The sequence below is a fragment of the Microcaecilia unicolor genome, chromosome 6, assembly GCF_901765095.1.
Source record: "Microcaecilia unicolor chromosome 6, aMicUni1.1, whole genome shotgun sequence".
NCBI lineage: Eukaryota > Metazoa > Chordata > Amphibia > Gymnophiona > Siphonopidae > Microcaecilia > Microcaecilia unicolor.
In genome coordinates, this window is record NC_044036.1 from 159,946,155 (window position 1) to 159,959,028 (window position 12,874).

The 12,874-nt window shown below is 41.2% G+C and overlaps 1 protein-coding gene across 1 annotated transcript in view; it reads right to left on the bottom strand.

Moving 5' to 3' along the window:
- Positions 1-12,874, bottom strand: part of CACNA2D3 (calcium voltage-gated channel auxiliary subunit alpha2delta 3) — an 877,278-nt gene that overhangs the window by 12,055 nt on the left and 852,349 nt on the right. Inside the window, exon 35 of the mRNA XM_030205518.1 lies at positions 232-344. Coding sequence (XP_030061378.1) covers positions 232-344 — 113 coding nt within the window. The remainder of the gene's footprint in view (positions 1-231; positions 345-12,874) is intronic.

Here is a 12,874-nt window from a genome sequence, read left to right on the forward strand (position 1 = left end):
GTATGGACTTTCACTAAATGTAGAGTGGGAGAAAATAACTCTCAGTAAAAAAAGAAAAAAAAAGTAAAAGCAAGCCAGGACAAAATACACAACAGAGTCCATGATTTATTAAATCTGGTTTTCATCAAGTGATTAACGATCAATGTGTTAGCGTGAGATAGCAAAGCAAAAACAAGCTAATTCAAAGCATCGCCTTACCAAGTGCACTTGGCATGACTTAACAAAGGATATACCTTATTTCTATGGGCTCCATGGTAATTGGTGACACAGAATCACAGCTGCATTCGCTATCCACCACCACCATGAATAAGTTGCTGCTCGGAATTTGTTGTATGACGAATGACCTGGAAAATGAAGAAATTCTTCTAAATACTGATTCCATTATTTACTGTGGTGGCTGTTTGGCCATTGCTCTTGAGTTATCGCTACTGTATTCTTGTGATAACATTTTAAAACATATTTTTAAAAAATAGCATCACTGCATCAGCTGTAAATGACCTCTGTAAAACAGGCAGGCCTCACTGAATTCTCACGCTGGACAGTACAGATACATGAATGTCTTTAATAGCGATTCACCGCCTGATTCAACAAATCAGTGACAAACCCACAGGTTGGACCATCTCCTTTCAAACAAAAAGTCCCATTTCTGGCACAACTTGTAACAGATTACTGGAGAACCCAAAGCAGATTCACAGGGAAAATCTTGATCTTCTCAGGGAAAGTGATCATTTTTGTCATACTCGACTGAGGCTGAAATTTACTTGGCTTGAATTCTACCTTGAATAGTTTGCTTATTCCGGTCAGGCCTTCATTTGCCAGCCACTACTTTTTTCTTATGCAAACTCTCAGCCTGCCTGACAGTGTTTGTCTTGAAAATGATACATTCAATCCAAACACTGGCATTTGGCATTTGGTTTTACAGTGGTTGACTGCAACGGCCTAGTTGTTGTGAAGATTGAGCAGCATTACCAGGCATGCCCTAAGGGCAGGCTGACCTATGGTTGGGATAGGAAGTAAGACACTGGATATATTTCCTTCCTGTGGTAGGCCTTACCACTTCTTTGTGTGTGTGTGTGTGTGTGGGGGGGGGGGGGGGGATTTAGCTCATTGGTAGTTGTATTTAGATACGGTATTTCCCTGTGCCCTGAGTGGACAAGCTAGTTAATTGAGTGGGTTATTTTTCAATAATGCACCGTACATGGGATTTCTTTTACTGCTTACATAATAATGAGGTGAAAACCATGCAAATGCATGCAAAGCAGCTCATTATTGTGCAAAAGGAATGATATAGTTGACCTTTTGAGGCTGGGAACGAGTGGGTCAGGAGCGCTGTTGCCCTTTTGCTATCCATCAGGGAGATTCCTGGAAGATGTTGGGGGGTTATTGGGGAATGGTGGAATCACGTGAGGGTTCTTTAAAGGGGATTGGGGGTGCTGGGGGGGATGTAGGGGATTAGGGGTATTTTTAATAGGCACTGACTCAGCCCCTTAACAGCCAGTCGGTCTGACTTGGGGCCATCTTTGTGCTACTGCGGCTAGGCAGGTGCAAAATATTCCCAGATGTAGCAACGCAAAAATAAATTTACTGCTGGATTCACTAACCTGCGAATTGAGGTAAAATAGGACAATATGCTTTTTTTACTGTGACTTTGTAAATAGGGGCCCCTTGTTTGTACCTGAGGCAACAGAGGATGAAGTGACTTATCCAGGTGACAAGGAGCATTAGGGGAATATTGAACCCTGACTTCCCTAGTGACTTTTCTTTATGTCATTTAGCAAGTTCTTTCCAATGATTTAGTACTGAAAAGTTTAGGATAGGAAGTTCAGAGTTCCAGTAGCTCTACCGATCCTGATGAAACCTGTATTCTTTGTACGATATCATACCTTTTAATGGAATAAAGGAAGAATAATCTGGATATTGTAGGAAATTAATATTCAAGACACACGTCGTTTTTTTTAAATAGACCGATGTGGTTTAAAGGGTCATGTACTATAACATCTCAATTATTCTTACATTAAACCTATGAAAACTATCACAATCTAAAAATGAATCTAGAATAAACAGTATACTTTTCCTTATGGCTACAATTCCCATTTTAGACATTTTCTTAAGCCAAGGGTGGAAAATCTCCAAAGCTGAAGGACTGCAAACCATATTTTTAGGATATCCCTAATGAATATGCGTGTGATAGATTTTTGAGGAGGTGTTAATGCAAACCTCTCTCATGTCCGTTCACTAGGAATTTCCTGAAAACTCAACTGATTGACAACACTCAAGGAGTAGAGGTTACCACTCCTTGTTTTAAAGCGGCTTATTCTGCATTAACTTGGTAAAGATAATTTTCAAAACCATTTAGGCAGATAAATAGCAATTTCCCCTGGATTCTATATAGCGTTCCTAAAGATCCATGCTGAAATCTAGGTGTATTCTATAATAGCATGAGTAACTTAATTGGCTTAACATGCTAATCAGCATTGATAACATTACTTAACAAGCAATAATACACACTAATTGGTAATAATTACGCAATAACTCGCTAAGCATATTCTGTAATGAACTGTGTCTAAGTTCTAATGTGTGCTGTTCAAAAGGGTGCAGCTATGGGATGACTTCCCTATGAGGAAAGGCTAAAGCGGCTAGGGCTCTTCAGCTTGGAGAAAAGAGGGGAGATATGATAGAGGTCTATAAAATAATGAGTGGAGTTGAACGGGTAGATGTGAAGCGCCTGTTTACGCTTTCCAAAAATACTAGTACTAGGGGGCATGCGATGAAGCTACAATGTAGTAAATTTAAAACGAATCGGAGAAAATGTTTCTTCACTCAACGTGTAATTAAACTCTGGAATTCGTTGCCAGTTTAGAACAGGTTTGGATGGCTTCCTAAAGGAAAAGTCCATAGACCGTTAGGCATTTCGTGGGTGTTCCAAAATTTACATGCGTAGTTGTAGAATATGGCCCAGTGTATGTAAATCTACGCGCAGGGATTTACACCACATTTTCAACGATGTAAACGGATTCGCATAGTTTTAGGCACTGGGATATCAACTAAGCATATTCTATATACCACACATAAATCTAGGTGTTACTTATAGAATACACTTAATTGGAAATGTTTACCGCAAAGATTTTTTTAGGCGCTTTATATAGAATCTGGCCTTTCATGTGTATACAATTTGGAGGTAATTATATAAAATATATTTTGAAGATGAATCCACTGGTTATAGGCATACAAGTATAGGCAGTGACAACAAGGCATATACTTCTGACGTAATTTATAAAACTTTTCCAGGTGTTTATCATCTTCTTTTGAGCTTCCCTTCCTTTTATTTTATGTGATTATCTCCAGTCCTTGAGCTACGTGGAGGGGCATAATCGAACAAAATCGTCTATCTCCATGGGCGTTTATCTCCGAGAACGGGTCCGTGAAGGGGCGGACTGAACCGTATTTTCGAAAAAAATAGACGTCCATGTTTTATTCGACAATTTGTGAGCTGGGCGTTTTTGTTTTTCAGCGATAATGGAAAATGAAAGCGCCCAGCTCAAAAACGAATAAATGCAAGGCATTTGTTCGTGGGAGGGGCCAGGAGTCGTAGTGCACTGGTCCCCCTCACATGCCAGGACACCAACCGGGCACCCTAGGGGGCACTTTTACAAAAAAAAAAAAAAAAAGGTAAAAGAGCTCCCAGATGCATAGCACCCTTCCCTTGTGTGTTGAGCCCCCCAAATCCCCCTCAAAACCCACTGCCCACAAGTCTACACCATTACTATAGCCCTAAGGGGTGAAGGGGGCACCTACATGTGGGTACAGTGGGTTTGGGGGGGGGGGGGTTGGACGACTAAGCATTAAGCAGCACAATTGTAACAGGTAGGGGGGTATGGGCCTGGGTCCACCTGCCTGAAGTCCACTGCACCCCCTAACAACTGCTCCAGGGACCTGCATACTGCTGCCAGGGAGGTGGGTATGACATTTAAGGGTGAAAATAAAAAGTTGTGAAACATCATTTTTTGTGGTGGGAGGGGGTTAGTGACCACTGGGGGAGTCAGGGGAGGTCATTCCCGATTCCCTCTGGTGGTAATCTGGTCATTTAGGGCACTTTTTGGGGCCTTATTCGTGAAAAAACAGGGTCCAGGAAAAGTGCCCTAAATTCTAGCTACAAATGCATACTTTTTTTCCATTATCGGCAAAAGGCGCCCATCTCTGTTCGGGTGATAACCATGCCCCAGTCCTGCCTTCACTACGCCGCCGACACACCCCCGTCAACTTTGTACGCTTCCGCAATGGAGTGCAGTTGAAAACGTCCAAGTTCGGCTTTCGATTATACCGCATTCTTCGTTTTTGTGAGATAAACGTCCATCTCCCGATTTAGGTCGGAACTTGGGCGTTTTTCTCGTTCGATTATAAGCAGGACAGTCTATAGAAAATGTCACTTTCTTGTACTTCTTTAGAAACCTGCTAGGCATTAAAATGTTTAAATTAATTAATTTATTTGTAACATTTGTATCCCGCATTTTCCTACATAATAGCAGGCTCAATGTGGCTTACAAAATACCGTAATGGTGGACGTCATAATCATTTCTGTCCTTACTTCTTTGTAAAGAGTGTATCTGTAGTTTTTTCAGTCTTTCTGTGTATGGTTTACATTGCATGTTCTGCAATATTTTGATGGCCTTCTTTGAATTATCTTTCTATTGAGTGTCCTATAGAACAGAATATGGTTCTCAAGGTAGGGTTTCACTAGTGATCTATAGAGGTGATATTCTGCCAATGGAGTTAAAAAAAAAGATAGAAAAGGAAAATGGCTAACCAGCTTAGGGCTCTTCATTTTGGAAAATGATTGAGATGCAGGGGCTAAGTTGGGGGGAGGGGGAACATGGAGGGACCTGGGTCTTTCCACTTGCTCACCCCCCCCCCCCCCTCCAACTCCAGCCAGATTGCACCAATTCAGAATCTGGTGCAGAGCCCAAGCCCCCACCAGCTGAAGATACACAGAAGTGGAGCAGGATCTGGAGCACCACTGTAGCTACATTGAAGATGTGCTGGCAGCAACTCGAGCTTCTATCCTGGCACCATGAGATCATGCAAGGTCAGAATGGGGTAGCACTAACTCACCAATTCTCAGTGTGCTCACCATGCTGTGATGGAGGTTTGAGCTGCTGCTGGCACATCTTCAGTGCAATTGCAGCTGTGATGGTACTTCAGCTCCAGTTCTCTTTATTCTTCAGATGTTGGGGCTTGAGGATCCCTCAGGGTATAATTTAAATACATTCCTCAGTTAGATTGAAACCTGCATCAGACATCCACTAATATATTAATAATAGTGGGTGGAAAAAACCTCAAAGAGAGAAACACCACACTTGCAGACCCATAAGAACTTCAGCCCCAGGAGGATAAGCTATCAAAGGTTTACATGCATGCATGCGTGGTGTTTCCCTCTGATTCATGCCTTTTTGTTTGAAGACACTGTACCAGCGGCCACCAACAGGCAACACATTATTACTTTGTCCACTGCTGCCATCTCTCAGGTTTGATTTTGACTATTAATTGCAACATTGCATCTATCAGATGTTGTGACCCCCCTGAAGCAGGCATTCTTCCAGACACACGGATCCATGTTGGGTCCTTAGGCTCTACTTTGGTATCCTCTGTTTTTAAGAGAAGTTGGCCCTTGGAGTTTTCTGGGCCTGTGCAGTCTTTTAAGACTAGTAATAGTTTGAATTTTTGTGAATAATGAGCATTGAATTTTGAGTATTTATAAACACTTATATTTGTGAATCTGTATTAAGGATAACATTTAGATATTGTGCACTTTGAGAATGTGGCATTTTTTTTAGGATCTGTGATGTGGTGCATTTAGAGGGAGCCCTTATATATGTTATATTTAGACACTGAGGTACGTTTTCTCTATTTTTGAATTTGGAGTGATTATGGACAGTGGCTCTTTATTTTGTATGCCCAAAGTTAGGTGCCATTAAAATCCGTGCCTACTGCCAATTGTATAAAGGTTGCTTAGCGCTAAGAAACCTCTATATAATAGCACTTAGCAGCGATTCTTGAGGACTTATCTGTGCTGAAACCTGATATAAAGCCTCAGGGCCATGGGGGAGGGGAATGGAGGCAAAATTCCCTAGGACCCAGCCTACAAGGGGGGCCCACCAGGTGCCGACATGGCTGATTGGTCTCCTGCTCTTGTGTGCTGCAGTACCAGGTTATTACATTATCGTGTTAACTCTGCTCTGATGGCCACAGGTCCTTCTTCCTGTCTCATCCCATCTCCTGTATGAAGTACTTCCTGTTTCTGCAAGCATGGGAGGGGACGCAGCTGGAAGAAGGACCAGTGTGGCAGAGCAGAGTTAATGTAGTCCCAGCACACAGGAGCAAGAGACATGTATTAAGCAAGTAAGCAGGCCCTGTGGGGTGGGGGCCCAGGTACATAAGTACATAAGTAATGCCACACTGGGAAAAAACCAAGGGTCCATTGAGCCCAGCATCCTGTCCATGACAGCAGCCAATCCAGGCCAAGGGCTCTTGGCAAGCTTCCCAAACGTACAAACATTCTATACATGTTATTCCTGGAATTGTGGATTTTTTCCAAGTCCATTTAGTAGTGGTTTATGGACTTGTCCTTTAGGAAACCGTCTAATCCCTTTTTAAACTCTGCCAAGCTAACTGCCTTCACCACGCTGTCTGGCAACGAATTCCAGAGTTTAGTTATGCATTGGGTGAAGAAAACTTTTCTCCGATTTGTTTTAAATTTACTACACTGTAGTTTCATCGCATGCCCCCTAGTCCTAGTATTTTTGGACAGTGTGAAAAGACACTTCACATCCACCTGTTCCACTCCACTCATTATTTTATATACCTCTATCATGTCTCCCTTCAGCCGTCTCTTCTCCAAGCTGTGGGTAGGGAGCATCTATGGGGTGGTATCTGGGGGGGGGGGGGTGTTTGCTCCAGGCCTGGCTTTGTCTTTTGGTAGCCCTGCCACACTCAACTGAGGGCAGCTGGGTGCAGAAATCTGCATATTCTATAGTACACCTGCCCCACCCATGTCCCATTGCTATGCCCCCTTTTGAGTTCTGTGTGTAAGTCCTAATTAGTGCCAATTAAGTGCCAGTTAATTCCAATAATTTCTAGCACCTAATTGACTAATTAGTTTCTGTGTGCATCTGGGATTTTGGGCGCCCAAATTTTGGTGACCTAAATAGAATCCAAGGGATACTGTGTAACCGATTTCTTGAAGACATTTTTGTACTTTATATATTTATTCAAAACTTTCACATAATACAAGGACATAAGACTCATAAGAATCACAAAGATTTAAAAAACAGGTGATATGATGCTCCATTCACAAAATCAAAATGAAAAAAAAAAAGTTAGCATTCTTCAAATATTCAAGAGTAAAGCAATTGAATGGGCGGAGAGAAATCAAACATTAGGAAAAATAAAACAAACAAACAAACAAACAAAAAGATAATCAGAACTAAACTTGCCTGAAAACACAATTGAATGTCTCGCTACCAACAGCCAATTCTCCCTCTATCATAAAGAAGAAGGAGTAGAACAGCCTCTTCCTGATTTGAAATAAAGGCACAACGTTGTACTGGATAAAAAAAAAAAAATCCTCCTGCCCACGAGTGCTTAAATAAGCATTTTCTAGGCAAGTTCAGAAAAAAAAGGTCATACCCAAAACAACAATTGAAACGCATAATTGAATTCTTTCCTAAGATCCTGAGTCCTAGGTGATAAATCTGGATATGCAAACTCCTTATAACCATAAAAAAATATTGCACGCTCTTAAAAGAAATGAAAGCAGACAAACCCTTATTGTGATCCATGAGATTGTGGAAGGCAACCACCAAAATACCCCTGGTGGTGGTTTCCTCCACTGAACCCTCTAATATTACAGTGAAATTATTAAGCCTACTTTGATTGAATTCCTCACCTCCTAGACTCTTGAAGAATCCAGGGGCATAAAATGCCCTTACCACTGGAGAAAGGTTATTAACATCAATGTGCAAAACTTGAAGAAAACATTATCTCAGTAGAACATATAGGAAAATGAACAAATCTCAAATTAGAATCTGTAAGATCATTCTCAGCTTGTTCCAATTTACTTTACTTTCCAAAAGAGTATAACCTTTTCTTAAAGCAGAGTTAGATCCATTTCTTGAAGGCATTTGAAGATGTGCATTTTAATGTAGTCTAGTCCTATTTTACTTTATTAGGGCTGATATTCAGCCTGTGATGCCACGGGTGGCACTGGCAACCTCACCCCACTTAAGGCCTACTATGCAAACTGTCATGCTTGTGATGGCCCCCAGCCCTTCGCGGCTTGGCTCAGGCACTCAGGGTGAAGAGAGAGAGAGAGAGAGAGATTCAGCCTGTGGTGGTCAGTGATTTTTAAAACACTGACCACCACAAGTAAAAAAAACTTCAGAGATTCAGAACTGAATATCCAGAGATCGGTGCTGACTGGTGGTGCTATCCATTTACCCCTGAATTCTATGTATGGTGCTCAAAATTGCGCACAGAAAATTGGGCATGCACCCAATTTAATTGAAGAACAAACTAATTAGTGCTGATAATTATGTGCTAACAATCAATTATTGATGCTAATTAGTAACAATTAGAATTTACACATGTATCTTGCTAGGCGTATTCTATAAAGATGCACGCGTAAATTCTAGTGCACAGATCTGAAAAGGGGGCATGGGCATTCCAAGAATTTGCACACACTGTTTCAGAATATGCCTGATTCACTCCTAATTTAGCCATGGTTTCAGTTGTTGTCAAGCCTCATGCCTAAAAGTTAGGTTTGGCTCCTGTCGCTAGCGCCATTCTATAAACAATGCCCAAGTCAGAGTGCCATTTATAGAATAGTGCTTGGCGCTTATTTTTTTTCAACGCCATATGTAGAATCCAGTCCTTGTGGAAATATTTAGGGGTCCTTTTACTAAGGTGTGCTGAAAAATGGGCTGTGCTAGTGTAGGCGCATGCTTTGGGCACAAGCAGGCCCATTTTTCAATGCACCAGTAAAAAAATGCCTTTCTAAAATTTTTGCCGAAAATGGACGTGTAGCAAAATTAAAATTGGCGAGCACCCATTTTGAGTCTGAGACCTTATCGCCAGCCATTGACTTAGCGGTAAAGTCTCTCTCGTTAACTGGGTGGTAATTGCCTACACGTATCAACTTAGAGTTACTGCCCGATTTTCACCATGCTCCAGAAAATAAAATATATTTTCTGGTGTGTATAAAAAATGAGATTACCACACAGGTCACGTGGTAGCCAGGCAGTAACTTAAAATTGATGCGCGCTGGGTGTGCGTAGGCGCCTACGCAGCTTAGTAAAAGGGCCCCTAGACTGCTAACCAGATAGCTAACCAGATAAAGTGAGGACATGTAGTTAGGTATCCGCTTAGCAGTATGAATATCTCTGCTGACAAGATAGCTTCCAGTTCCATCCAAGCGCCCAGCATGTCCAGATAATGCCAGTCAGATGGAATATTCACTTGCACTATCCAGTTGATGTTGCTGAATATTCTACTGACCGGCACCTATCCAGTCTGTAGAACCACCTGCTAATCAGTAGTAGCTTTGAATATCACCAGCAAATCAACAGAGTTTCAAGGTCAGTGGTTAATGTAAAACTGATTGTTATTTTGGCGGGAAAGTTAATTTATCATAAATTTGAATTTTGAATGTAAATATTGAATTTAAACCCAGACAGAACTGTCTTTAAGAATCATGGAATGCATTTAAACTTGGTTTGAAATCAATTTCAAATCCCATGTGAGAAAGTTAAGTGACAGATGCACTATATATTCAATTATAGCAGAAATAATGTGTTGAGAGCAGAGCAGCTGGTTTGCTATGGCTGATAGCACTGTGAGTGGTTAATGAAGGAGGAATTTAAAAAATAAACTCTTGGAACAGTGGTTTCCAAAACTGTCCTATTGACCCAGTGGCATAGCCAGACATTGAGATTTGAAGGGGAGGGAGCCTGAGCCAAAAGTGGGTAGGCACAGATTTTGGACTCCCCCTCTCCATCCCACCCTAATCTCCATGCCCCCTCATGACTCCCAGCTCAAATTGTAAATAACTAAGATGGCAGCCATTTACTATCCACATAAAATGTTCTTCTGTTGAATAAAAATGTGTGTCCAGATGTTTTCTTTTTGGTTGTACAATGGAACTGCTTCTGAAAATCTGCTTATTGGGTTGGAGTATAGAAAGAAAGGGAAGGGGATGGTGAATGGGGTTGGTTGGGGGTGGAGAGGGGAAATGTGCAGTAATGAGATGGAAGCAAAGGGGAGGGGGGGTCTATGCCTTCCACAAGGAAGCAAGCACAACACCAAAGTCCAAATGACTAGCCCAAACAGGAAGTAAGAGCATCAAAACCTGAATTACAGCTATGTCATGCAAGGTTCCACGTTAGGAGTCATAGACCTAGAAAGGGATCTGGTAGTCATCGTTGATAAGATGTTAAAAACTTCTGCTCAGTGTGCTGCGGCGGCTAAGAAAGCGCACAGAATGTTGAGTATTATAAGGAAAGGGATGGGAAACAAACACAAGGATGTTATAATGCCGTTGTATCGCTCCATGGTGCGACCGCACCTAGAATATTGTGTCCAATTCTGATCACCGCATCTCAAAAAAGATATAAAGGAATTAGAGAAGGTGCAGAGAAGGGCGATGAAAATAATGAAGGGAATGGAACGACTTCCCTATGAGGAAAGGTTGAGAAGGTTAGGGCTCTTCAGCTTGGAGAAAAGGCGGCTTAGGGGTGATATGATAGACGTCTACAAGATAATGAGCGGAGTAGAGCAGACAGATGTGAAGCGTTTGTTTACACTTTCAAACAACAACAAAACCAGGGGACACAAGATGAAACTAGAATATGGTAGATTTAAAACAAATAGGAGAAAGTTTTTCTTTACTCAGTGTGTAGTTAGACTCTGGAACTCGTTGCCGGAAAATGTAGTGACAGCAGCTGGCCTTACTGAATTTAAAGGGGGTTTGGACAGATTCTTGAAGGAAAAGTCCATTGAACATTATTAAGAATTAAGTTTTTTTTTTTTTTTTTTTTTGGGGGGGGGGGGGGTTGCCGGGTTCTTGAAGCCTGGATTGGCCACTGTTGGAGACAGGATACTGGGCTTGATGGACCTTTGGTCTTTTCCCGGTATGGCGGTGCTTATATTGGGACGCTACACGGTCCGTGTTTCGGCAAGAAGCCTTTCTCAGGAGTCAAAATGCTTAAGAGGTACAACAGTGACACAGAGAGCATAAAAGCTCTTAAAATGGCACACACATACCTGGGCTGTGTGATCTACAAATAATGCCAAAAGAAAGAATAAACAAATTTCTATTTCAATTTATTCACGTGATCTACTACTATTCCCAAATATATCACAGCGATTTGCAATAGAACTGTAATTATTTTCCAAATTAACTACTTCAGAATTACAGATCTGCAATGTGCTTGATCTCTTAAAGTATATACCGTGAGCTTTTGCAATGCAGTTATGAGCCAATGGACCACAGAGCCGCACTGGCATCATAACAATGGATTGTCTGAGGCTCTGTTGTGGGAGGACTATACTAAAAGAAAGAGAAAAGGGGGCACATCTTTGAGCAGGCAATAATGGCAAGATTGCATAGGCATGAATATTTCAGAAACATACAAATAAACCTCATCTCCCAATAGATAAAAAGGAGGTTTCAGTTCCACCAGCCAGCAACTGAAATAAAACAGTCCTGTGCTGCTACAAGATACAAATTTATCACACACATAAAATTGGCAAAGAAAATGCTGAGGTAAGATCTGCAAATAAATACTTATGACAAATGTTATTTCCTAGAATAATTCCTTTCCTGTCTCTTTTCTCAGGCTAGTTGTCGCTAGAGAACATTTTGTCCATCAGCATGACAACGAAGCAACCTCTCTAGCTCTTTAGAACAAAAGTTTCCCTCTTTCGATAAATACTTGGGAGATTTGCCATATTGATGCAATGAAGTTGAATGTCTCCATAACTTTTTCAGTAATAGCTCTTTAAAAAACATTAAGAGTGTAGAAAAATTATGTATTCTTGGTTCAATATCAAGGGAGATCCTGGCCAGGAACCAAACATTAATCCTGAAAGGCTATGAACAAGAAGTATGTTTTGAGCTATGATTTAAAATACCATAAATTTGTAGCACAGTGACTAAATGACTGTAATAGATTAGGAATTAGTTTGATGTAAGAAGAAGTAAATTATCAGGAAAGGCTAAAGACAGACTGATCTATGGACAACTCAAGGGAGATCAGTAGAGGATACAGAAAGTCTGGACAGTTCTAGTAGAAGAAATATCACATCAGGGCTATACTGAGCCTGAGCAACTTGTCTACTGGCACCAACCCCCCACCCACTTTGCCACTGCCAATAAGAGGAGATGGTGGGCTGGGAGAAATTTTTGTACCCTTCCATAATTTTGCCCTGTACGGCCACACCACTTGCACAGCCCTTGGTTTGACACTGTGCCACATCGAGGTTTAAAAAAGGTTTGGATAATTTCCTAAAAGAAAAGTTCATAAGCCATTATTAAGATGAAATTGGGGAAATCCACTGGTTATTTCTTGGATAAGCAGCATAAAGTCTGTTTTACTGTTTCGGGATCTTGTCAAATATGTGTGACCTGGAATACTGGGCTTGATGGACCTTCAGTCTGTCCCAGTATGGCAATGCTTATGTTCGTATGTTCTTGTCAGGGCATCCATTCATTCAGTATTTGCATATTTTATATCTCATTACTCACTAACCCGCGGTGACTTACATATCATCACAATAGTTTTAGAAAATCAACTTTAGGGCAGTTGCATTATGGGCCAATTAA